At 47.0% G+C, this 24,876-nt stretch overlaps 1 protein-coding gene across 5 annotated transcripts in view; it reads right to left on the bottom strand.

Annotated features, from left to right (window-relative positions):
* The window catches only part of CCDC9B (coiled-coil domain containing 9B), a 55,722-nt gene that overhangs the window by 19,123 nt on the left and 11,723 nt on the right, over positions 1 to 24,876 (bottom strand). For 4 of the 5 annotated variants that reach the window (XM_013198357.3, XM_013198356.3, XM_013198354.3 and 1 more), the window contains 7 exons: positions 24,242 to 24,304; positions 23,681 to 23,845; positions 14,490 to 14,639; positions 5,112 to 5,186; positions 2,282 to 2,466; positions 869 to 930; positions 300 to 353 (listed from right to left, as the gene is read on the bottom strand). In XM_013198357.3, the coding sequence (XP_013053811.3) occupies positions 300 to 353; positions 869 to 930; positions 2,282 to 2,466; positions 5,112 to 5,186; positions 14,490 to 14,639; positions 23,681 to 23,845; positions 24,242 to 24,304 (754 nt within the window). The remainder of the gene's footprint in view (positions 1 to 299; positions 354 to 868; positions 931 to 2,281; positions 2,467 to 5,111; positions 5,187 to 14,489; positions 14,640 to 23,680; positions 23,846 to 24,241; positions 24,305 to 24,876) is intronic. The other variant, XM_013198358.3, reaches the window with a different exon arrangement.

Genomic DNA, 24,876 nt, shown 5'->3' with positions numbered 1-24,876 from the left:
ATACAAAGTGAGAATTTAGGGGTGTTTCTTCTTCATTTTCTATTAAAAAAATCCAATTGTGAATTTACATCTTACCCCTTGTACTCAGTCTCCCTTGTGCTGTTCTTGGGAGGCTGTTCTTGTTCTACTTGCCACAGAGCACAGACCTTATCACAGGGCTAGGAAAGCAGCCACGTGATATGTGTCCAACAGGCACTCCAAGTCTGTGAGAGTGCCTGCAGAGAACTCTTTCCGTGAGGGTATAGCGGAGGTGCTGGCATTGAGTGGGATGACACAACTGAATCATGTGGTTTACTCACCTCTCCCATTGGGAGGAAAGGACCTGTGCTGGAATTTCCTTGCGTTTCTTCCCCCTAAAAGGACAAAGCAAAGCACGCACAAAAGTGAGTGAGGCTCTGTAATGGACATGTAGCAGAGAGCCTGGCGTTCAAATAGGGTGTTGCAAGGGAAAGCTTTGTTCTGCCAGTCCATCTCCTGAGAAACAGGAGTCGTGATGGACTTATGCTAGTAAAGAAGCCAGCATGTGCCACAGGGATCAGAGATGATGTGCTCTGGAATAGGATTGCCTCTCAAACCACTGTTTGGGAAAGGAGGCAGTACTGAGCCTCCGTATTGTGTCGTAAAAGGTTATAGAAACCGTGCCACTGCTCTCCCTGGGAAGGTAAAAAGCACTAGCACCCAGATGCTCAAATCCCATCCCCTGAGCACTCTGCAAAGCAGAGAGGGCTGAGACCCCAACACTGCGCGCAGAGGCATTTGCCCAGGAAAGCAGAGTTTCACAACTGACAGCCACGACAGCTGTGGCACTGGGATTCGCACGATCAGCATTCACTAGCGTCAGGACAGAATCTAGGTGTCCCTTGCCAACCTTTCTTATTGCTGGGATTATCCAAGGCTGGCTCCCCATCCTTAACAAAGTCCTCTTCAAACCTGCAGGTTAAAAACAGGCATTGTCAGACCTGACCATTCTCCTCCAGTGTGCAAAAGCGTGGGCAGGAGACCTCAAGACGATGCAGGTTCCAGCCATCGGCCCTTCTGCACCTGCCTACTGGCAAGGAAGTGCAGGTTTGTCAGCTGAAGCTGAAACTGCATGCACTAACCAGGAGAAATGAGGCTGTGAGGCAATTCTACCCCAAAGGAGAACCTCTAAAACCTTTACATCAGTACTTATATGTATGTATTTAATTCTATGAACATTCTTGAAACCTATAGATCCCTGTAGGTTAACTGTACAAAGCTCACATGCAGCTTCCCAAGCTTCTAGCTACTATCTGAAGCAGCTTCAGGACTTGTCATCTCAAATCAGACCTGTGGATCAGACTTGTTTGGTTTCTAATCCTGCTTGTTGAGTATTATGGCTTTTCTCTTTTAAATGGATAAACAGGAGAACAGTAGGGCTCAGAGCTGTCTTGGCAGCAACACTCAGCATCCACTGAAGTCAATTCACTTCTGTCCATGGGGGTCTCACTGACTGAAAGTCTACATATTCAGCCCTATTTTTCAGACAAAAGGTTGTCCCGTCCTCCTGCCTTGTATAAACTCTTTTATCAGCAAACCCATCCGCTAACTCTGCACCCTATCAAAACCCTGTCCTGCTGCAGGTGCTCATCATCCTCCAAAGCTTTCTAGACACTGTGATCCAGCTATACAAGCACAGTTAGAGGTGCAATGTTTAAAGGGGAAATGTCAGACCCCATTAAGAGCTCTCCCATGTTACCATCCCCAGCATTTCCCCTGTGCCATATAGGTGGCCCTCACACCACAGTGCCTACAAGGGCTGAGTTCATGAGGTGAGGAGGATTTAAGCACATTGGCCCATCCTGCGATTGAAAAGGAAAAACAAGTGGGGCTGTGCTGGGGGCTAGCAACACAAGTTTGTCCATTCCTGATTCAAGAAGAGCACCTGCACCCTCCTGACACTGGACCTGTCCATGTGGAGATGGTGAGTACCCTTTGGATGCAGACTGAACAGTAATTCATGCTCCCCTCCCTCCCTCAGTCCTTGTCGTGGTAGGACCAAAGGCAGGCAATCCTCCTCAGCATAAAATATCTCCTGTCAGGGTAGGAGACCTCATGTCAGAAAGAAAAGATGAGAATTGCTCTGGTATCTGGTCCCACTGACAGACATGGTCAGGAGAAAGAGGTAGCGATATGGATTTAGTCAGGGAGAGGCAGATGACAGCGTAGAATTCGATAAACAACAAACATCTGCACAAGGTCTTATCACTGGCTTTAAATGGCCTGCTGCAGACAAACCACCCAAAGACACTGGAGGACCTACATGTGCTCTGACTTCTCCACATCCCAAGCCCGTCGCCACTCGCCCTTGGAGTTCTTGTGACGTGCCAGTCGCTCCAGGTCAATCTGATCTCGCTCCCTCTTCCAGCGTATATACTCGGAGCGTTCCCGTCCGGTCATGGGGAAACTCAGGTCTCCAGGGCTCTTCTGGAGTGACTTCCCACTCTCCTAGTGGAGGCAAAAGACACACTTGTTAAATGTCTGAAATGTCTGCGTTCAGCATACTCTGTCGTGTCACCACCAGAAATGCTCAGTAATGTTTGAAAACAGGTCAGAGTAATGTGAGCTTCTGCCTCCATAAAGCAGTGTGTACACAGAAGGGCTCTTTTTTACCCACAGCCTGATTATGCCAGTCCCAGGGTTGGTAACATTTCATTGACTTTATGAAGAGGGAAACTGAGGCAGGAAGAAGTTAGCTTGCTCAGAGCCACATTGTGAACCCATGGTCAAATCAGAACTAGGAACCATTCCCTCCCAGGAATATTCAATTATGAGAAGGATAATTTGTGACAACATATTTCTGAATAGTTGTTCCACTTTGTCCAGGCTAACATGGACAGCATTACATTTCTAAGAATTAAAATCTGTCAGACTAAAACCCTGAATTTTGTCATCTGAATACATTCCTGTTGTCTTAAAGAGATGGGGCTTCACTTCTATTTCTCTGACCTGAACTGCAATGTTCCTGGGTTCCTGCAACAATAACTATCCTCCTGATCTGGGGAGCAGCCAGGAAAGACACCAGTTTTCATTCTTGATATTCAGTACCTAACCACATACTTTTAAAGCATGCCCCTGTAATTCTGTGTTCAAGTGGCCACAGGAGTGATTCACTCCATTTGCACTTGCAGTCACTTTAACTGCAGGCATAAATTAGCCATGGCTTTCACTTATTGTGTTCCTGCTCTCTTATAGGTTTCAGAACCAAATCTTCCCAATTTTTCCTAGAACAGGCACTCTGCCATGGTTTACTTATGGCATATAGTTAGTTCCTGGAGCGCCTGCAACATTTCCCAGTTTCCGAGAGGTTGAACTCTCATAGAAGATGCACCAGGCTGGTGAATCCCCCCACCTGAATACACTGAAATCAGGGTTATGCCTATGAAATCCTTCTCATGGACAGGGCCAAGACGGAAGAGACTTTTGTGACCACCAGGCATCCACAAGAGCCCACAGTCACAGGGCTGGTTCCAACCCTGCGCCAGGGCCCACAGGGCCCAAGAAAAGCATCCTCAGAGTGAAGCGGTTCTTCACCTTCATTGCTTTCAGCCTCTTTGTTTATTACTCTTCATAATAAACCAGTTAATGGCTCCCACTGTTCAAAAATGTAAAGCTTAATGAAAAGATAGTTCAGAGGTGATGGAGCTCTGTGAAGCTGTAGCAAAGCATGTGAACAGGGAAAGGTGGATAACCGAGCCATCAGGTTAATGGATGTGATAGAAATAGAAGCCTGCTGACTACGGTGTGTTGTCAGGTAACACTGTACAGCAAACAGCTTAGTGCAGAGCTGAGTCCTGGGGTGTTAATTACCGGTGGGTAATTCATCACTTCATACATGAGCCCTTCCATGCCAGCCACCCTCACTCCTTCCCCATATGGGAATTAACTCCTCAGTGTTGCACTGCTGATAAAAGCAGAACAGCAGGCAAAGAGTGACTGAAAGCCCTGTTGCCAAGGAAATCCACCTGCGTGGGCTGCAGTTGGGGTGGCGGTAATTGCTCCTCCATTTCTTAGCTGGCAGGAGCTGGGGGACCTAAGACTGCATCCCTGAGAATGGGGAGATGGGGTCTGCAGAAAGGCAGGACCTGCCAGGGCAACCACTGGTCCTTGGGTTGGACAAAAGGTCTAGAGATGCTCTGGAGCTCCAGAGCCAGCAAGGCACAGCAGGTCCTGCCACAATGGATCTTGATGTGTCCCAGGATGGGGGAACACAAGAGCTGAGCAGCACACAGCTGGTGAGAGAAGGGTTCAAACTCCAGAGGCAGAGGATAAGGGAGATGTGCCCTGGTCCCTCACCTTGACCCTTAGCAAAAGGGAAGTCAAAAGTAAGGAGAAGACTGAGGCTGATGCCCATGCTTTCCTGTGGGTAGATGCAGATGTAGCTGTGGGGCCTATCGGGCAGGGGGAGCTGGTCCCTGACCCCTCACCCCCTCCTCACCTTGGTTGGGGCACAGCTGTGGTTAGCTGGACTGCAAGGCCATCCTTTTGCCCTGTTCTGCTCTGGGGGGCTCAGCTGGAATTAATGGTTGAGAGCCCATCTGTGTCCTCTTAATGAATCATGTTGAGGTGGGTCTATTCAATTTGTGCTCCATTAATTAAGAGCATCTGCAGGCTCAGGGGAGCCAGCATGTCCTCCAGGGTTTGCATTAAACAGTCAGTGGGAAGGCCTGTGCTTTAATTTACCTTCATCCTACTCAGCTTCTGTTGAAGTGAGGAGCTGTAGCTAATGAGGCCTGAGACTTTCAACCCACAAGCAAATGTTTTTTGGGAGAGAAAGCAGCTAGGGCTGTGCTTTTGCGTGCGTGTAGGTGTGCATCCTGACATTCCCACTGCTGTACTAGGGACTTGAGCGGCCACAACAAGGTGTGACGAGCAGGTCCCTTCTGCTGAAGCAGAAGCCTTACTATGCCTTAGGTGTGTTAGCTGCTCAGCAAAGCTTTGGATGAGGAGAAGGATAAGCAGTGGGAACCACATCAGAGCACACTGCTGCTTGCTTTAGCATGAAGGCAACTCTTATTGACAGGGAGGCACATCCTGCTGGTTTCCTTTCCCAAAACAAGGGTCCCTTAAAAGGGACATTGGGCCTTACTCACCTTCCGGCTGTGCTCACTTTCTGGGCCTCTGTCACTGTCTGATCTCCTCTTCTCTGCTGTTCTTCTCTCCTCTGCCTGCAAGGGCACAGACACAGGAATTATTTCAGGGATTAGCCAAGGACTCCTGGCTGAGGAGTTCATGCCCAAACCCTGTGCCCATCCTGACATGTTAGAGCTGCCCAGGAAAAGTCAGCAAAAGAGGAGAGAGTGGTTCCTGGAATGTGGGACCCTGAATCAAACTGATACGGAAAAGAGAGGCTGGAAAGTCAGGAATGTAAGAAGAAAAGCAAGCAAAAGGGATGAATTCCTACAAGTCACTCTTCCTCCCAAGCCAGAGACAGTGACCTCTACAGTCCCAGTTCTTTCGAGGAAGACCAAGTTTTATGTACCTTTACAGATTTGGACCCAAGACCCTGTTTATGATCCAACAGTACAAGAGCTGGGAGTCCATCTGAAATGCAGCTAAAAGCCACCGTGGTAGCGACGGGAGAGATTTTTTTGTCCCTGTAATACACCAAGCTGCTCTACCAGAATCTATCCCCTCATCTACTGAGTTTAGCCACGCTGCCACCAGATTTATAGAATCATAGAATATCCTGAGTTGGAAGGGACCAACAAGGATCATCAGGTCCATCTCCTGGCTCCACACAGGACCACCCAACACTCAAAGAGTGTTGTACAAAGGCTTCTTGAATTCCAGCAGGCTCGGTGCCATGACCACATCCCTGGGGAGCCTGTCCCAGTGCCTGACCACCCCCTGGGTGCAGAACCTTTCCCTAATACCCAGCCTGACCCTCCCCTGTCCCAGCTCCATGCCATTCCCTCGGGTCCTGTCGCTGTCCCCAGAGAGCAGAGCTCAGCGCCTGCCCCTCCGCTCCCCTCGTGAGGGAGCTGCAGGCCGCCATGAGGCCTCCCCTCAGCCTGCTCTGTGTGGGCTGAACAAACCAAGGGACCTCAGCTGCTTCTCACACGTCTTCCCCTCTAGACCCTTAACCACCTCTGTAGCCCTCCTTTGGACACTCTGTAAGTTTTATGTCCGTATACCGTGGTGCCCAAACTGCACGCAGTGCTTGAGGTGAGGCCGCAGCAGGCAGAGCAGAGAAGGACAATCCCTTCCCTCAACCGGCGAGCAATGCCGTGCCTGATGCACCCCGGGGTGCGGTTGGCCCTCCTGGCTGCCAGGGCACACTGCTGGCTCAGATTCAACTTGCTATTGACCAAAACCCCCAGATCCCTTTCTGTGGGGCTGCTCTCCTGCCTCTCGTCCCCCAGTCTGTATGTATAGCCAGGGCTGCCCCGTCCCAGGTGCAGAATCTGGAACTTGCTCTTATTAAAATTTCATACAGTTGGTAATTGCCCAGCTCTCTAATCTACCATTACTGGCAAGCTCTGCTCTAGTGTTTACATCCCCCAGCCTGGCAGGAGGTGAAAATTAGCCTCTCTGTCTTAATGAACTACAAACACTAAACACGAGGCATGCCATGGACTAGGCAGCTCTTGGCCCCTACATGGCCCTGGTGATACTGCCACAGATACAGCCACAGCCAAGGCTGGGGTGGGATCATAGCGGCTCTTAGCAAAATACAGCCTGCAGAGCATAATGATCTTCTACGAAAGGCTTTCTGCCCTTATTAAATAATAGCTGGAGTGCCACTGGGAGGGCTGCTTGCTGTTGCTCCAGGATAAGGAGCATGTGTGGGGCAGATGACCAAAAGGCACCGGCCTGGTCCCCACGCTGCGGCAGCCCTTGGGGCAGGGGGTGTTGGCCTTCTCGAGAGATGCTCCTGCTCCCGTCCAGCCGCTGCCGCAGCATGTGACATTGCAGCACAGCGGCTGCCAAGCGGCACAACATTTATTACGGAGGCCTCTCCCCTGTTTTGTAGCCGTACATGGCAGCCCTGGGGCTGCTTTGCATAAACGCTGCCAGCTCGCAGCGAGGCCTCGGTGTGCTGCAGCCCTGGCGGGCTCCCTCGCACCCAGCAGAGCTGAGGCATCCCCAAGTTCCCCTCCCTGCTGAACGGCTATGGGGCTGGGGGGTGTGTGGGGCTGAGATTATCGTGCTCTTGTTTTGCACAGCCAGGCAAAACTGAAAAACAAAGAGGGAAGTCACAGCACAAACTGCCAGGTCAGCCATTCGAGAAAGAGTCAGTGCTGTGAGGTCCAACCCAGGCTGGAAAGAGGACTTTTATTCCAATTATATTCTATCCCCAGGCTTTGCCCAGCATGACAGGGCTGGATGCTGGGAACCTGGGATACTTGTCTCTACACTTTCGAGCTCTACCCAGCCTCCTAATGCAACTCATCCCCCCTGCAGCCTGTTTGCACATACGCTGTGAGAGCTGGAGAATGGATGAACTCACCCCACAGCAGCGAGCAGTCTTTTATGGGGTCATGCATGTGTGCTAAATCTGAGGCACGAGGGAAGCATGACCTTACAGCCAGCATTCACTGACACTGTGCTTGGCACACGACAGCTTCACTGGTCTCACTGGTGTGAAGCTGTGTAAACTGATGCTATGAGGAAGACATTAGCTACATAGTCCTACGATTTGTCAGCAAAGATTTGGGAAAAAAAAATGCAAAGAAGTGTGTATGCCCAAAGAAGCCACCCCATTTTTTTGCAACAGGCCAGGACATGATAAAAGGCAATACTGAGTATTCAAAAACGTTGCTGTGAAAATTTATGTAACTAAAAACGCTCACCCCAGGCTCAAAGTCAATTCCTCTTCCAGCCCCATGTGAAGAATCTAGCAGCCAGAGATCCAACAAAGCTCTGCAGCCCTAAACTGAGACATTGCATTTATAGAGAGATAAAAAATGCAGAAAGCTGGAAACTTTGCTTATTTGAGGAGGCTGGCTGGGGAACAAGGTGCAGATGGATGTTTAGCCTTTGAAGCAACTGTAAAAGAAACTGTCCATTTTAGAAAGAGCACAAAGGAGCCAGCTGCTGCAGAAGAGTTGGAGCCCCTCTGTCCCTGGGGGAAACAGGAGGATTAAGAGGAGAGACAGGAGAAAAGGAGCACTGCTTGTCTTGGAAATGCCAAAGACAGCTCATGGGGAAACTGAGGCAGGGAGCTGCATGGGGGTGATTATCACTACATCTGAGTCTGCATATTTCTCACGCAAGCTCACACAAGACGTGATTTGGCTTGGCCCCTGTACAATGCCTGATTGTGTCCCCAAAGATGGGAACCGGAAAGCCAGAGCATCCGCACAGCCGGAGCGCTGAGCCAGGGTGTGCGTAAGCTGCAAGCTGCGGGGGGAGCGGTGTGTCTCTGCCTGTCTGCAGCCGTGCACAGCTTGTCTTCAGCCCTGTCTCTGCCAAGGAACAGGGAAGAGTGAGCCTGCGCCCAGGAAATGTACTTGGACAGCCTGGCGGAGGGACCGTGCTGCAGCTCAAGGGAAGACGCAGCTGCTGCGTGGCTGGCCAGCCCGGAGGCTGTCCTGCTCTGGGCACCAGCACTTCAGTGCACAACACAAATCGTTCTGTTCCAGGGACACTGCATAACTCGACATCCTCTTATACTCCCCTCCTCTCCCCTCAAGGCCAGGCTGCCTTGTTCCTTAGTCTGCTTCTGGTTGTGCTTCACAAAAGGCACTGTGGAAAATAGAGAGAACCAAAAATATCTGGTTCTATCCTACCAGAAAAGCAGGTCTGAACTGTGCAGTTAAGAAAATATGTTACCTTTGCTTTTGCATTGGCTCAGGAGCAGATTTTTGCATTTTCTCCATGCTGCCCCAGAGCTGCTGTTAGCCTGTTACGACACACCCAGGCCATAGGGAAGCAAAACATGTTTTTCTCCTCCTTCCTCCTCTCCGCCCCCAAAATTATGAAATATGACAATGACATTATCAACTCATAGTTTAACTGTTCCTGCACAGCAGGGAAAGAGATGTGAGGAGGGAGCAAAAATCCGAATTAGACAGAGTAGATTACGTTGCTTATCCTAAGATTTATTCAAGGATTTCTCAATTTCTCAGCCATAGAATGGTGCAGGGGGATTGTTAGATGGGCTTTAATGTCTCTGGTTTACTTCACCGTCTTCTTATTTTGAAAATAAGTGTTAACAAGATGCATTAAATTAACCTTCTGGTACCCACTTCTCTGGGCGATGACGGTAACCAGAACTCACATTTCTTCTGCAGGAGGAGGTTTTTGTAAGAGCTTAGAGCTGGTTTTCCAGCTCTCAGATCCCCTGCTGGGCAGGATTTTTGAAACTAGCTCAGTGCATGAGAGGATAATTTTTTTCCAACTCTTTTGAAAAATCTGCCTATTAATTGTGATGCCTGAAGGGAGCTAAAGGCTTCTCAGCCACCCTTTCTGCCTGTCCCCGCCTCCCACGTGCAGAGCAGCGTTTCTCCTGCCCCAACTTTGGTTCCTCTCCTCTGCAAGCACGGGGGATCAGACTCATCTGCATAAGTCCCCGAAAGCAGCTTTTGTGTCTCTTGATTAAAAACAGTAATTTTTGATATATAATCCTGGGAAACTGTTAATAAAGTGACAATTTAAGAGCTCTGAAGCCGTATCTGCTGTCCATTTAAAAGATGATTTGTAACCTGCTAATTAATCATTAATCCTGGGCCTGGGCCGCTAGCTTGCTTCTCTAATGTAGTAATGACACTGAAACAGTGCCAGAGCATGGAGTGGCTTTTTAGGAAAAGTAGAGCTAAACATTAGGCATTATCCCTGTCCCTGTGTGCAGGAAGAGTCCTGATGCGGGCAGAGTTAAGGGCAACCAGGCAGGGTGGGAAGGAAGGTCCCAGATGTGGCATCACCAAGCCAGCAGCAGCAGCACTGGAGGCTATGCAGCTGTATCGGGCTGATTCGTTCTGCAAAGAGATGGGATAACTTGTTCGGCCCAGCCCTGTGCTACCAGGACTATCATGCCTAGTTCACTGGGTAGAGAAAAACAGGGCTCAATATGGCAGAGTAATATGTCCAGGACTGGGGCTGTTTTGGAAAGGAAAATTATGAAAACAGCTTTTTGTTTCTCACATTTCCTCTTACGCACAGCCTTTGCCACAGCTGTGCACAGCCAGCTGTGATGTGGTATAGGACTGACAATGTGGCACTAGCTAGAAGCACCCAGGGTAGCGAGAATGGGAGTCTTTTGTTTGTTTGCTTAGCTTCTTAATGAATTTCATCGTGAATAAAAATAGAGAAAAATGTGGGATAGCAAGGATGGTCTTCAAATGTTATAATAGGATATATTTAGCAAGTGCAGGAAGGAGGGGCTAGATTTGACAGTGGCCAGGCTACAGGATGTTACTGAAAGGAAAGCGATGGGTGTGATCCGTCTCCTAGGCATTGCAAGCCTCTGTGAGGAGAGCACAAATAACCCAGAAAGAGCAGGGAACCAGCTGGGCCACAAGGGGAAAAAGGCAAAAGAAAGGACTGCACTGGGATAGTGAGAGAGACTGAGAGCTAATCCTCAAATTGGGGGTCTCAGCTGAGGTCTGAATGAACAGCTACACTGATGCCCCATCAGGCAGCTGAATTATTTGGGGATGAAAATGAAGTTTCCTTGGGGATCAACAACTAATAAAAGGGTAGAAAACAGAAAGTGGCAAGAAAATGTCGGTTTCCACAGTAGAAGATTAGCAGGGGTGTGCCGCTGGAACATGCGTTGCTCAACATGCTCATAAATGGTCTGGAAAAGGAGCTGAATAGAGAGATGACAGTTTGCTGATGATACTAAATCATCCAGGGCAAAGAATGTAATTTGCCAGCAAAGAGCTGCAAAAGATCTCTTGACATTGAATGCCTGTATCATAAAATTACAGATGAAATTCAATATCAATAATACAAAATAACTCACATGGAGAAAAACGCCCCTTCTTATATACGAACACACAGTGGTGAAGTCTGAACTATGATTACCATTCAGGAATGAAATCTTGGTGTTATTGTGAAAACGCAAAATTGTTAGGACAAGAACAGAGAACAAGCCAGAAACATCACTGCATTACTCAGTACATCCACAATGAGCCCACGGCTTGAATACCATGTACAGCTCTGGACCTCTTGTATTAAAAGAATATAGTAACAATAATATATATATATTTAAAGGCACAAACAAGGGCAATGAGGGTGATCAAAAACACTGGAATTCTTCCTCACCAGACATGTCTAAATAGGTCTGGACTCTTAAGCCTGCAGAAAAGATGACCGAAAGGACATGTGAAACAGGTCAATAAAATCATTTGTGCTTCAGAAAAGCGAATAGGGGATGATCTATGCACTGCTTCCTGTGATGCAAAAACATCGGATGGGTGTTACAAATTCTGACCTTCTCTCTGCATTGCAGTCTTCCAGTGCCTCTTGGAGAAACTCATTGCTCTGAGGCACAGCACATGAGGCGTACTTGCCTGGTTTCATTTTTTCAAGCACTATCCCAACCAGCAAAGAGAAGCACTAGTTTAAAACACTAATCCTCAATGCAGCTTAGGAACAGCTGAAATGACAGGGTGGGCCAGACCAAGCCTCATGTGCCTCAACCAGCCCAAGCTAGCACGATGTGTGAGATGCCAATGTGTCAATGTGACCTGTCACTTCAGGCCCCATCTGCCTCTCCCAGATCCTGGGAAAAGGTTGACCAAGTGCAGATGGAAGAAAGTAGCCTGTAGAGGTGACTGTGAAACCCAAACCCTTAACTGTCTTTCAGCCACATCCTTTGAGTCACACATTGCAAGGTGCCTGCACACTGAGAGCTGGTTTCTGCCCTGGCTGTAGTAGCTGTTGTCTGGAGTTACACAGTTAATGTGGAAATAAGAAGGCATCTTCATTAGCTAGGGAAGAACAGGGCCTGATCAATCTAGGGAAACTGATGGAAACAAGGAAATCTCCTGTGCTCGGCTGGACTCTGAAACATATCCAATTGGTAACAGGTATTGGAAAGTGGAGTTTCAAACACGCAGTTTTATATCTTTTTCTAAATTATAAGAAGAATGCAAAGAACAACAACAATTACTACCATAAAAGCCCATTTTTAAAATGATTTCTACTAAGCCCTCTGTTTCCCAGCCCTTGGAAGTGTGCTCTGTGAAAACACCTGTGCCTTCTCCCTGTCTCCTGTGCAAGCTGGAAGAGTGCACAGATCCTGAAAGCACCCTGAAAGCTCCCCTTCTGTTCTCCGTGAGCTTCTGAGAGGCTGGGAGAGGTATGCTGCAAAGCTCGGTAACAGAAAGCAGAGCACATTTTTTTTTTTTTGTGCTAGCAAGAAGCATGATGCTATTGCTAAATGGGTCTTGTCAGTGATATGAGTCCAAGACTGCTGTTGAGCCAGACTATCTGTCCTGCCAGCAGACAGGTGATCAAGTGAAACTGATCTTTCCTTTCAATCTTAAGTAATGCTGAGGGTAATTGCTCCGTGGTATTGTTGTTTAGTAGCTAGACTTACACCAAGCCTCTGTGGCTCTCCTGTGCTCCCAATAGAGATCCTTTTCTTGTTCAGCCAAGGCATGAAGGCCCCGAATGGCTCTACACAATCTCTCTCCCTGCAGATGTCAGCATCCAGGAGGCCTCCCTCGCAGCCTGTTGTTGCTAGAAGAATAACAGGGCTTTGGTCCTACCCTCCACCAGCTGAGCTTTGGATTAAGGAGGAAAAAAAAAAGTAAAAAAAAAAAAAAGTAAAGATTTTAAATGAACTTTGTATCTGAGGAGGAGCAGCATGGAGTTGTTTGCATTCCCCGGGGATTATCAGGATTGGGTTCTAGCACAAGCTGTGTGAAAGAGACCACTGTGACTATATACAGTTGAGGAAAGGCAAGATGACAGTTATATGAGCTCCTTGGACTGCTATATGAAGGCAATTGCATTCACTGGGATTGAACTTAAATGAGTGAGCTTAAATGAATGGTAGCAGAGTGGGACCTGAAAGTAACAGGAGCAAGACCCGAGACACAACATCTGCTCACTCACCAAAATTAAACTGGCCAGGCATTAGGGACACCACACTCTCCTTGCCAATCTACAATTCAAAGCATCAGATCTTCAATGGTTCATGCAGAAAGGTGTGGGCAGACATGGCTTTAAGCTGGTGCAGCTGTAGGCCTGCTCTCACACACACTCTTAGTCTAACCACTTTGAGATCCATACAAGTATGGCGTCACCAAAAACACATAGGATATAGGATATGTGGACTCTCAGCTTCAAATTTCATGTTCTATAGTAAAAGCATACGAGATATTACCTTTCCCAGGGCTGTCCACACACTTTTAAAACAGAACTCAGGATCTATAAAACCAAAATATCTGCATTTTTCCTGTTGTCTCCTAGCACAATCCCAGTCCTGATGACCCCAGAAATAAGCATTTAAACAAGCCCAGCAAGAACCAAAGTTGAGAGACTTGCCACGAACAACACAGAATTACATTTGACAGCCTAAAGGATAGCTAGAGCATAGGAATGGTCAGGTCACTCTCACCATCACATCTAGACATCTCCGCGATGTCTAGTGTTTGGCAGCTGCCACGTGAACCTCTGGTGAATGGATGGATAGTCACTAGTGGCTCAATTGGGCAGCCAATATGAGATTTATGGTATTCAGAGAGTTGCTTGGTAGCCATAAGAAAGGAACTCATGGGCTTTCAGGGTCTAGGAAAACTCTGTGGAGGAGGAGAAGCTGAAGATTTACGTGGGCAGTTGGCAGATGGCTGGCTGCTGTCCCAGAGAGGGTGCTGCACAGGTCTCCCAGTGCTCCTGGGTGTGTTTGGCAGCTACAGTAAGTGTTTTCTTTCGTAGTCTTCACTGGCCCTGTTTGCTGCAGGCATTCTTACTTATCTTGCAAACCCTCGAATAGGAAAATATCACATGCCTCTCTCTGTGTGTGTAAAGAGGAAGGTATTTGCAAAGAGGTATTTGAAATATGCTTCAAAGTTCAGCCAGCTCACCCAGTAGGCTATGGCGAGGTGCAGCAGGACTTGGGTTTAGAAGCAAATATTGCCCCGCTCTGTTAACTTTTAAGTTGTTCAGTGTGTCAAGAGGACAGGGCTCTTGACTCACAATCTGTTGTACGGCTCCAAACAGAAGGCAGTAGGAGACAGGAGTCTTCTGTGAGCTTCATGCCACATATCTGGCAGTGCTTTCATCAGCTCTCCTGAAACAGCATCTGGTATTTCTTATGGACCCTGTACATTTAAAAGCAAGCTAGACCTAGCTAGGAACACAGAGAAGGGAAAGGGGATTGTAACCTTTCCCCTTTCATGGTGATAAAAGCCAGAGAGTTTTATGATAAACTCCACACTTTTAACATGTAGTCTCTCCCAGTGTCCTGTTGCTGGGCTAGCTCCTAATCTGTCCCCGTGGCACTTCTCATGCCAGCAAAACTAGCGGATGCCACTGATTCTTTGCAGTCCAGTCATTCACAATGCACTTACTTTTTCCTTGTTATCCATGGTGATGGCAATCTGCATCCTTCTCCCCCGGCGGAAAGCCACCAAGTGGCCTGCCTCCTCTTCACTGAGGTCTGGCACCCTGCCTGGGCCAGGAAAGCACTCGGTGCGTTTCTCACTGACAATCCGCTTGCCCTGGAAAGAACAGGATGAGCTTAAGGACACCTCCATTAGCCCTATGCAGTTCCCTTCCCAACCCTGAATTGCACAGGATTTTGGCCTGGCAGAACAGAAACATGAGCCAGGCTTCTTTGTTTGTAAAGCTAGATACTTTAAGGGATATATAGCATTACATAGCCTTGTTTAACTGAGTACATACTACTAGGTAGGGTGGGATTTCCCCTGTTCAGATGTTTTCCAGCATGAACAAGATTGACATTTTTATTCCGGATAGGTGAATGCCACACTGCATTTTTGTCTTTGACACAAATATGAAGTTGTCCTCTCAACAAACAAAATGTCCGAGTAAAACATGAGGCTACACTGGAGCAGAAACCTATGAGGTGAGATAGAAAGGAAATAGTGGTGTTCTCTCCACTCTTGTCTGCAAAGCAGTTACTACCCCAAAGTGTATTAACACTTGATAATTTATTATCTTCATAATCATTGTGCATCTGTATTTCTGGGATGATTTATTCAGCAGAGGAATAGTTTAGAAAACTGATATATAAACTCCTTAAACAAGGGCAGTTTACTCCCTTTCAGATATTATTTCCAGCTGTTTGTATCAGCTCATGTCTTTACTGCATGTATTTACATCTGGTTCTAATTTTGTTAATTATCTTTGTAGTTGGTTGAGCTCCAGCCAATGCCCTCAGCCATCACTTCCACAGAATGAGTACATCTTTTGTACAAAAATACATACTTTTTCTCATTTGAAAGTATCATATTTCAGTTCCATCATGTGCCTTTTTATTTTTGCCTTACAGGGAAATAAAATACTTGGTAAGTCATCTCCATCATTATCTCTGACCTTTTTCTTTTCTATTCTATATTCTATATGATTCTTCTGATCAACTTTGTCTGGGTTCATCCCTTAGAAGCTTCCCTCCCTAAAGGATGGTACATTTTCTTCTGGTTTTCTCCCTGGACTTCCACACATACCAGAGTCTTGATTTTAATGGGTCTCAGAACCTCCGAGCAAAGTTCAGTGAACCTTGGGAACTCTTTGTCGCTACGAACTTCATTTCAAAAACAAACAGCACACACTGACCTCAGATTTGTATGGAAATCTTGCAAGCATCAGTGAATTTGCCATGAAATATGATATCAAGATGTCTTGCATTAGCCTCATCTTCACTTGGCTCTGCCAGAAGTGCAGATGTTAGCATGGAGGGAGCCTTGGTGTAGACAGCCTCCGTAAGCAAGACCTTTTTTATCACTTGTCCAGTTATCGAGCTTCCTAAAACACAATACCCGCTTTACAAAGTAGTGGAATGTTTTCTGCATCACACCTTCAGTCTCTTGCTCATTTTGCTTTCACATTGTGTAGTTTTGCTGTCTCAGCAGAGACTGTTCTTGAGTTGGTCTATGCGTGCAGGTTGAGGAGTGGGTCCGTGTCCTGCTGTTGGTTACAACCACCAGAGCCGTGTGGACACACTGGGGATTTTTTATACATTCCCTTAACCATGTACAGCTCTGGTTTCAGGTTTCAGCTCCCGCTTCTAACAAGTTTTGCTGCCCTTAGTAGGACCCTTGCTATTTCTGCTTTTCTTGAAATAACTGAAGCCACATGTTGTGTTCACAGTAAGGATCTGCTGCCAATCTGCTCAATGCTGTTCTGGTGCTTTCTGTGGTGTTCTCAATGTTTGTGTCAACGCAGTCTACTTTGACTGCTGCCACGGACCAAGCAGATATCTGTGAGCCACCCCCAGCAATGTCAAGATCCTTTTCTGAGAGAGTAAAAGTTGATAATCAAGAGAACAGGCGACCATTTAAATACGGAGTACAACTGCCTGGGCGTCTACCATGGCCAGCCACTCAGCTGCACTTCCACCTGGAGCATGGATGTATGCCCTGAAGGTGCCCCCTTATCTAAGAACTCTGTGAGCTGTTTTAAAGGTCTTAGGCTAAGTATCTGTCTCAAGAAGGATGTGATTTTAGCAGCTGGGACAGAGCCAGAAAGTTCAAAGCAGAATCTAAACTGCTCTAAAATCCTCGTTTTACCTTTCCTCCATGAGTAGGGCATACTATAGTGTCCTTAACTGCACATCCCATTGCAGTCACAAGATTACCAGTGATTGCATTACCACATCTTAATAGCTGACTGCCTGATTTTTAAAATAAAGTGAGAACCAGCTGCAGATGAGAAGACATTTAGCAACTTTGGCATCAGTGACCAGAGGATGTTGGATTTTAGGAGACTGAGAGCATTGATGAAGGCAAGCAGAAGACTAGAGACCATGGGGTTCTGGAAAGGAGATTTTGGCTTGTTCAGGGAACTGGTACGCAGGATCCCACAGGAAGCAGTCTGAAGGTGAAAGAAGCCCAGGAGATCTGACTGGTTTTCATAGACAAGGCTCAAGAATGTAAGTAAGGACTTACTGTTGTGCAAGAAATGAGCAGGTGTGGTAGGAGGCCACCTTGGCTGAGCAGGGAGCTCCTGGTTACACTTACACGTGAAAAGGGGGTCTGTGGGAGGTGGGAAGGAATAGGGTCTCAAAGAAGAATATAGGAGCAGCACCCGAGGGTGCAGGGATGGAGTTAGGAAAGCCAAAGCTCAGTTGGGATTGAAACTGGTGAGAGATGTGGAGGTCAGCAAGAAGGACTTCTGTACATATATTAGCAGCAAAGAAAGATGAAAAAAGATGTTGGCCTGCTGCAGAATGGTTTGAGCAACTTAGTGCCATGAGACATAGAAAAAAATGAGGTACTCTATGCTTTCATTGCCACGGTCTTTTACTGGCAAGATCTGTCCAACCTCTCAGACGTGCTCAGAGAAGGGTCAAGAGGCAAGGGATACAAGCTGCCACAAGGGGAAGTACGACTCAAATGAAGGGAAAAAAATCACAATAGTAGGGGTCAAACAGTTGAAAACAGGTGCCCAAAGCAGCTGGGAAATACCCATCGATGGAGATTTTCAGAACTTGACTGGACTCAGCCCTGAGCAATCTGTGACAACCTTGAAGTCAGCTGTGCTTTTTAGCTGGGGACAGAACTAGATGGCCTCCTGATGTCCCATCCCACATTAGTTGTTTTATGGTTCTGTTATTCTTTTCAGGTTGTTAGCCTGCCTCAACTCTGAAGGAAAACCCGTTTAGATTTTATGTGTGTACATGCACAAACGTATGTGTGCAGATGTGTGCAAGCATAGTAGTTTTGCCTGTTTTCTTCAGCTTGTGGCTTTTATACAGCAAGCACTAGGTAGTACAGTTCTGAATTCAGGATCAGTCAGACACAATGTTTGTAAGTACCTAGGTCATGGCTTTTAAGTGGCACCTGCTTCTCAATGACTGAATCACCCCATGTCCAGAGCTAACATAGCTCCGTTGCCAGAACTATTGGCCAATACAAACACAGGATGTTTTAAAACTAAAAGTATATTTCAAGTCCTATTTATATTCCGTGATTTGTGTATTTTATTCCTAATTTTCACTAAAACCAGAGACCGGAATTATAATGGTCAGCACAGGATTCCTACTTGCAGTCAAAGCCACCAATGTGGCTTTTCTTTATGCTGCTGCAAATCAGTATTAATGGACGTGGGTAGATGAAAAATTAACCTTTTGAATAGACTATCTTGGTCTCATATTTCAGACCACAGAGCTGTGCTGGATAATTTGAAGCTGCAAATTTCTTCTGCCATCCTCTTTGGGTTCATAGGGCACCATCTGCAGTCACAGGAGTATTCTCTGGTCTCATTCATGTTAGCAGTTATGCTGAGATGACTCAGTAGCTCAGAAACACAATATTAACACGGTCATTTTAGGAAGATACAAATGGGAAATGCCTGTGCTCTTACCTTGTGATAAACACAGGAAAATGCAGTTTTATTTAACTCTTCCTTTATAGACTATGTAAATGGCTACCTCTTATACAGCAGCTTGCCAAGTTAGCTAACTGAATCATGTGTCTTCCAGACATATGAACAACCATTTCCCATTGAAATGAAAAGCAAGTGAAAATAAAAAGTCTTGTTAGCTGCTCTGAAAACCTAAGCATTCCTATTTAAACTTTCTCCCACAGCTAGTGAGGATGAAGTGGAAAACGCCATTGTGTGTGATTCACAATTCCCCTTTATAAGGGAAACTAAACAGTTTCTTATGCCTTGAGACATGGAAGAAAAGTGCTTAGCAGTTTTTCAAGGCCCCCTACACATCATGGGTCCACAACTTAACCCTAGCAATGCCAGGGCAGTCACAGCAGGGACAAAACCAGCCAACCCTGGTTTTGGAATAGGTGTATGCAAGACTGTACCCCTCTTCTTTCTCTCCCCACACCAGCATGTCCTCTTCTCAAAACCTCTTCCTCATTCATGTCTGTTGGGTGGAGGTCTCTATAAAGCAATCTGGGCAATTGCCCAAGACAATCTAAGGCAATTTTCTATGAAAAAAACTCTTTCTTTCTTTTCCCCAGCTTCTGTCTCCCTGTCAGCAACCCTCGAGCCAAGAAGGCTGCCTACTGCCACCCAGGAACTGTGCAACCCAAGCAATGCACTGCTGCTTCCTCAGTATGCAAAGAGTCCCACAAAGGACAGTGTTCTCCCACCATAAGAGCAAAGTTCTTGGGAATCACAGGAACAACTCAAGTTAGACCCCCCTGCATAAGACTCAGTTTTCCATGACTAAATTACCCGGGGAAGAGCTGAGAGCTGCTGGTAACCTCTGAAGGCAGCGGGATACATTGTGCCTTGCAGAATAGGCTCTGAACTGCTTGCTGTCCTGTTTCCCTGCTCTATTTCTGGCATGAATCAGAGGCTGAAAATAGGGTTTGACTTTGCCTTGGAACCACTGAATTGCTCAAGCCTGGTACTTACTTTGGTGCTGAAGCTGTACATTACTTTTTTCTTCAATTGTTATTATTCCCAGGAAATACCTTTGCTCCAGGGATAATTCTGAGTTTCCTGAGGCATTCAAGGCAATACATTTTCCCTTCTGTTAAACCCTGAGCAGGCATGTGCAGTAATTCCAGGCTGTCCTGGTGAGGTTAATTAATGAACTGGTGAGTTGGGCTGCCCTACCCTAAGCAAAGGACCAATACAAGGTGTTTAGCATCTCGGTTATTTTTTTTTTATTATTATTTTTAATTTTGTTTTATTTTGTTTTGTTTGTTTGTTCTTCATGAAGAAAGCAAGTCCAGTGATGGCTTAGTAGGGTAATAGCAAGCTATTAGTCCATGACTTGTACATCAAACATTAATTCTAGCTTAAGTCAACAGCCATACCCTAGAGCTCTTTTAGGTGTTTAGGTGGCAATGACCTGTCCTTTGGACAAATAACACAGTCCCAAGTAACTCCTGCCAGGGAGGCTCAGCACTGAGTGGGTATGTCTGAAAGATGGGCTAATCCCTCACTGCCTGAGAAAGTCCTTCCTGAGGACAGACACAGGGCATGAGTAAAAACAACAGCAAAGCCACTATGTGAAAACCCAAGAACAAGTGCAGAGGGGCTTGTACCCAAATACAGTGAACGAAACTGAAGCTCCAAAGCGCATTACTGGATTTACAAGAAGGTGACACCTTCTTAGGGACATTATATGTTAAAAGTCACGGTAGGAAGGCTGGCACATTGGCAAAGCCATTAAACCCTGCAGTTTATGGAGCAGATGGCAGGGAAGGCCGAGAGGCTCATACAGGAAATATCTCTTTAGCAGAGCAGTGATAGCTAGACTTATACAGGGGTGGGAGACCACTGACTTTTCTATGAAACACCCTTTTCCCTCCCTCCCCATGCTACTTTTGGCTAAGATGGGTCGCCTGAAGGCACATTCTGCTTAACATGCCAGCATATCTTTTGCTCGTTTACTATTTTAAGAATATCAGAGATTTCCTAGATTGCTTGTCCCACATTGGGAAATCCTGGCCCTCAGCGGGCTAGCTCCCAAAGCGAGGGATGTCAGATGAGGAAAGTGCCTGTGCAGAGCCAATGGGAACAGGGAGCAGGGCCCAAACAGGCAGCAGTGCCTGGCAGAGCCACCTCCTCCCCTCCACGGGACCTGTCCCTGCTCACTTGCTGCCTGTGTGAGATTTGAGACTCTGGCACTAGCTATTTAGCTGCAGGCAGGCAAAGCTACACTGCTCGTGACAGCTACACCCTGCAAACAGTTCACTGAGAATCTGGAAATGGAGAAATGCCCCTCTTATGTCTGAGGCATGCCCCAGATGGCAACGGTAGCGTTAAAAATGCCCACCTGAGGGGTGTCAAGAAAAAGAACATGGGGAACAAAGACATACCCTGGAGTTCTGTCCAGTTTATACAACTTTCCAGCTGCCTTTCCATTGGAGCTTCTCCCTTTGTACTGCTTTGTGACATTGAGGTTTTAGTGCAAATTGTTTTCTGCACAGCCCAGCTGCTCTGTTGCTTGAACCTTGCAGTGGTCATAGGAAAAACGTTGGTGAGGCAAATGAAATAGGCCTATTTTGTCATTCCAGTATCACCAAGCAAGTCTCTTTGCGGACACCTGGTGAAGCCTTGCTCACTGGGAAGCTGAGGCAAATTATCTACACTCTCTTTTAATCTTCAGCAGCCCAGAGGATGCCTTAATAGAGCAGTAGTAACAAATAAGATTGTACTTCATGTGACAGCAAATACAATTTTGTCCAAAATCCTGGTAATTTTCCCCTCTCATCCAGTACAGTTCCACGTTCTTCCTACTCACCCATTTGAAGAACTAAATTTAAGGTAACTAAAGGAATGTTCTGAACTGACGCCACCGGAACATTCAGCAATAAATCAGTTTTCCTCTGTCATCAAGTCAGGCTGCTGGGTTGTGCTTTACACCAACACTCACGAGGCCCTGGGGGGTTGCTAAGGCCTGAAAAAGGTACTTAATGCAGGCAAATTTGTATATACCATACAATAGGGAACTTATGGGAAGTTTCCATCAAGGTCTGCATTTCCGGCAGAAAAATCTCAGAGGTATATTAACTGGCCGTGCTGAAAAACATTGGTGCAGAGTTTAAGGCAGCAATGTGCTTTAGCTGCCAGTGCTCTGCGCTAATACAAATCCCCATCTAGGATTTGAATTCTGAGCTGTAGATTACGGAAAGGGCTCCAGGGGACACAGCCTGTCTGTGAGAGGCATTCACTCTGCCAATGTAATTGCTTCAAATGAAAGTCCCCCGCACACAACTACATGGCCGTGAGAAACCTTGGAGGACACTCTTAAATATTTCACTGATAAAGTTCAGTCAGTAATGAGGGATTTCTATGTATCCTCTATTCTAAGAAAAAAAAAAAAAAAGGCATTTCTTTCTTTTGTATCAGAAGGTGGTTTGGTTGTTATGGAATGTGATTTCATTTGAAAGGGATGTTCACGCTACTGGTTATGTATCTGGAACGAAGGAAATGAGAGGCCTCATTCTTTTTCTCCTGAAAAATCATTCTGAAAGCTACATTATTTCCAAAATGATTCAGTTCCTTCAAGGTAACATACAATGACTTCATAATGGTGCAGTGATTGTAGCCTACTTCTTTATGGAAAGAAAGGCTAGCTAGGTCAGGGAGAAACAGAAATGAAAAGGCATTCGAGGCACAAAATTGGAAAAAACATTTCCAAGCTGCCTCGGAGGGAGTAAATGGCTCTCTGCCTTTTGTTTACAGCCAAGGTTTTCAGCACTCCTACCTCAAAGCACCAGGGTAGCAGGAAGGGTGGGGGCTCACATCATTACCCTGGGAAATGGCTTTGGCCTGGACCGGACCTCGCTTCACAAAAGCCCTCTCGGATTTTGTGGGCCAAGCATGTTGCTGTGCCTAAAAGGGGCTCCGGGGGAGCAACGTTTGCTGCCACCGTTTCCTTTTCCCGGTGCTGCCCTGGCAGAAATGGGCTGACCTCGTCTGCCCCAGTGGCTTAGAGAGGCAGGGGATGGATGGCTGAGGCTTTCTGTCTGCTTCCCATGAGCACGGTCTGCACAAAGGGTTCGTGCCCATCTTGGCAGTCTGTCTCCAGGTATATCACTGGTGTCTAATTAGTGTTAATCAATTAACAGATAACTCTGCTTCCTGTGTTCTTGTGGAACATATTAAACATCAAGAAAATGTACCAGCTGCAGCAGTAACCTTCTCCAGAGGCTCACTAACTAGAGGGCTTCCCTGAGTTCCCATGCAGGTGCAGGTGCACATGCAGGTATTACATTTTTCCAGGGGAGGTGGCATTTCTGGTCCTTGTTCCTATTGATCTCAGTGGCCAAACTCAGTAACTCCAGCAAGAACAGGATCATTTCTCTGGGATATACCAGAGGTAAATAAGAGCGTGAAGCTTGTACAGGCGCATATTTCCTTGGGCATATTGCCAACACTAACTGCCAAACTTTTATCAAATCCTTCCTGCCAAAACTTCAAAAAATCTTTACATCTAGATGCACAGACTCCACGAGAGATAGGGGTAGCACCTAGGAAGGAATGTTCTGGCATGATCATGTTCAATTACTTTTTCTGTTTCGCAAAATTTCTAATTAAGTCTGAAAATACTGGGGCACATTTGCTGCCCAGCACATTGGCAGCTGCAACTGATACTCATGTCACTTTGGATTTTATTCTGCATTTAGGACTTTCTGGAATAGAGCAACAGGGAGAAATGATGCTGTTTTTACCACTAAACATCATTGCCTCCCTGGGAATAGTTAAGGAGCAATGCAGCTAAATCTATCTGGGCTCTCACTTATCTCCATCCCCTTTCCAGGCACAGCAACAGAGTTTAACACCCTGCTGCTGGCCCTAGTGGTGGGCAATAAGGCACCTGCTCTCCCAGAAAGGGCTCTGCATGGGCTATGGAAGGAGCTGCAGGGAGGTTTAGCAAGGCCTGGGGGCTGATTCCAGCAAATCACATATGGGGAGGAAGACACAGCGCATGGCAACTCGAGGTGTAGACTGAGGCTGTGCCAAGGGATCTAAAAATGAGAGGAAAGGAATGGGAGGGGATCTATCCCCTTCAGAGAGGAGACACTGGAGGACAGGCTGAGCAGAAAGCTCAAGTGAGTGGCAGGACAGAAGCCCCTTTGTAGTCTCCTTCCCTGCTCACCTTGGCTTTGTTGTCCATGGTAACAGCCAGCTGCATCCTCTTCCCCATTCTGAATGTGAACATATGATCTGCTTCCTCCTCCTCCTCCTCCTCTTCCTCACTGCCAATTCCGAATCCAGGGCTCGTAGGACAGGGACTCCATTTCTCGCTCACCACCCTTTTGTCCTGGGAAATGAAGCACTTCCATGAGCAAATCCCAGCCCCTCAGCTCACCGGGGCGTTCCCCTTCCCCAAACACACCTGCCCACGAGCAGGGCAGGCCGGTTAAGGAAATGGCAAGCCTTGCCCTGAGGAAGTTTTCTGTGCCCGGCACTGTGCCGTGACATTCCTACGGAACAAGGGGCTCGTTGTCTGCTCAGCAGCAAAAGCCACAATTACAGAGGGTCTAGAAAATCCTTTGCACTTACAAATCTGACATTTCAGACTAAAATGCCAGAGTTTTAGGAAACAAATGTCATCCTCCTCTCTTTCTGCAGCACTCTGAGTTAGATCAGGAAAGCCTAAGTCCTGATGGAGATTGCCTGGGAAGCCAAGTGGATGGCTCCTGAGGGTTGTGCTCACCATCGAGAGGGCTGGGCTATCTTGTCCATAGTGTTCAGTCTGGGTAATTGCATCTTTCAGGTCCTGTATGAGAGAAAAATGTGTGCAACAACGCACCTCCAGAGAAAAGCAAGGGCCAGGGCGTGGTGAAGTGAGCAATGCACTAGCCTGGATCTGACAACCCAGGAGCGCTGACTGCGCAGGCTGAAGCTCAGCCTTGGACATCCCCCGGGGGTTAATGCAGGACTGGCCTGGTGATTTACCAGCTCCCACACTGCCAGGAGAGAAGGACAGGCTTTGCCAGACACAGATTTGGTGCAGTCAGGAAGGATGCCTGGGACTTGCAGCATTTGACTCAAAGCCCCAGAGCAGCCAAGGGCTATTCGCTTTGCAAGTTGCTTTGCCTAAGGAGAACGTGACTTTGCCCAGCCTGCAAGTATCCTCAGATGCATTCCTGACACCTCCAATGACACACACACATGGTGACAAGTCCTGCCTACACATCTGCAGCAACGTTCATACCCAGGACCCATCCAGAGCCCAATGTGCCTGTTCACATATTCATTCATCTTCCTGCCTGTTCATTCTGAACGTTGGGTACAGGTGCTTGGGCATGGCTGGAAATGCGTGGATCAGCAAACATCAGTTTGGGCACA

Source organism: Anser cygnoides, chromosome 5 (genome assembly GCF_040182565.1).
Source record: "Anser cygnoides isolate HZ-2024a breed goose chromosome 5, Taihu_goose_T2T_genome, whole genome shotgun sequence".
NCBI lineage: Eukaryota > Metazoa > Chordata > Aves > Anseriformes > Anatidae > Anser > Anser cygnoides.
This window is presented reverse-complemented; position numbering and strand designations above follow the sequence as displayed.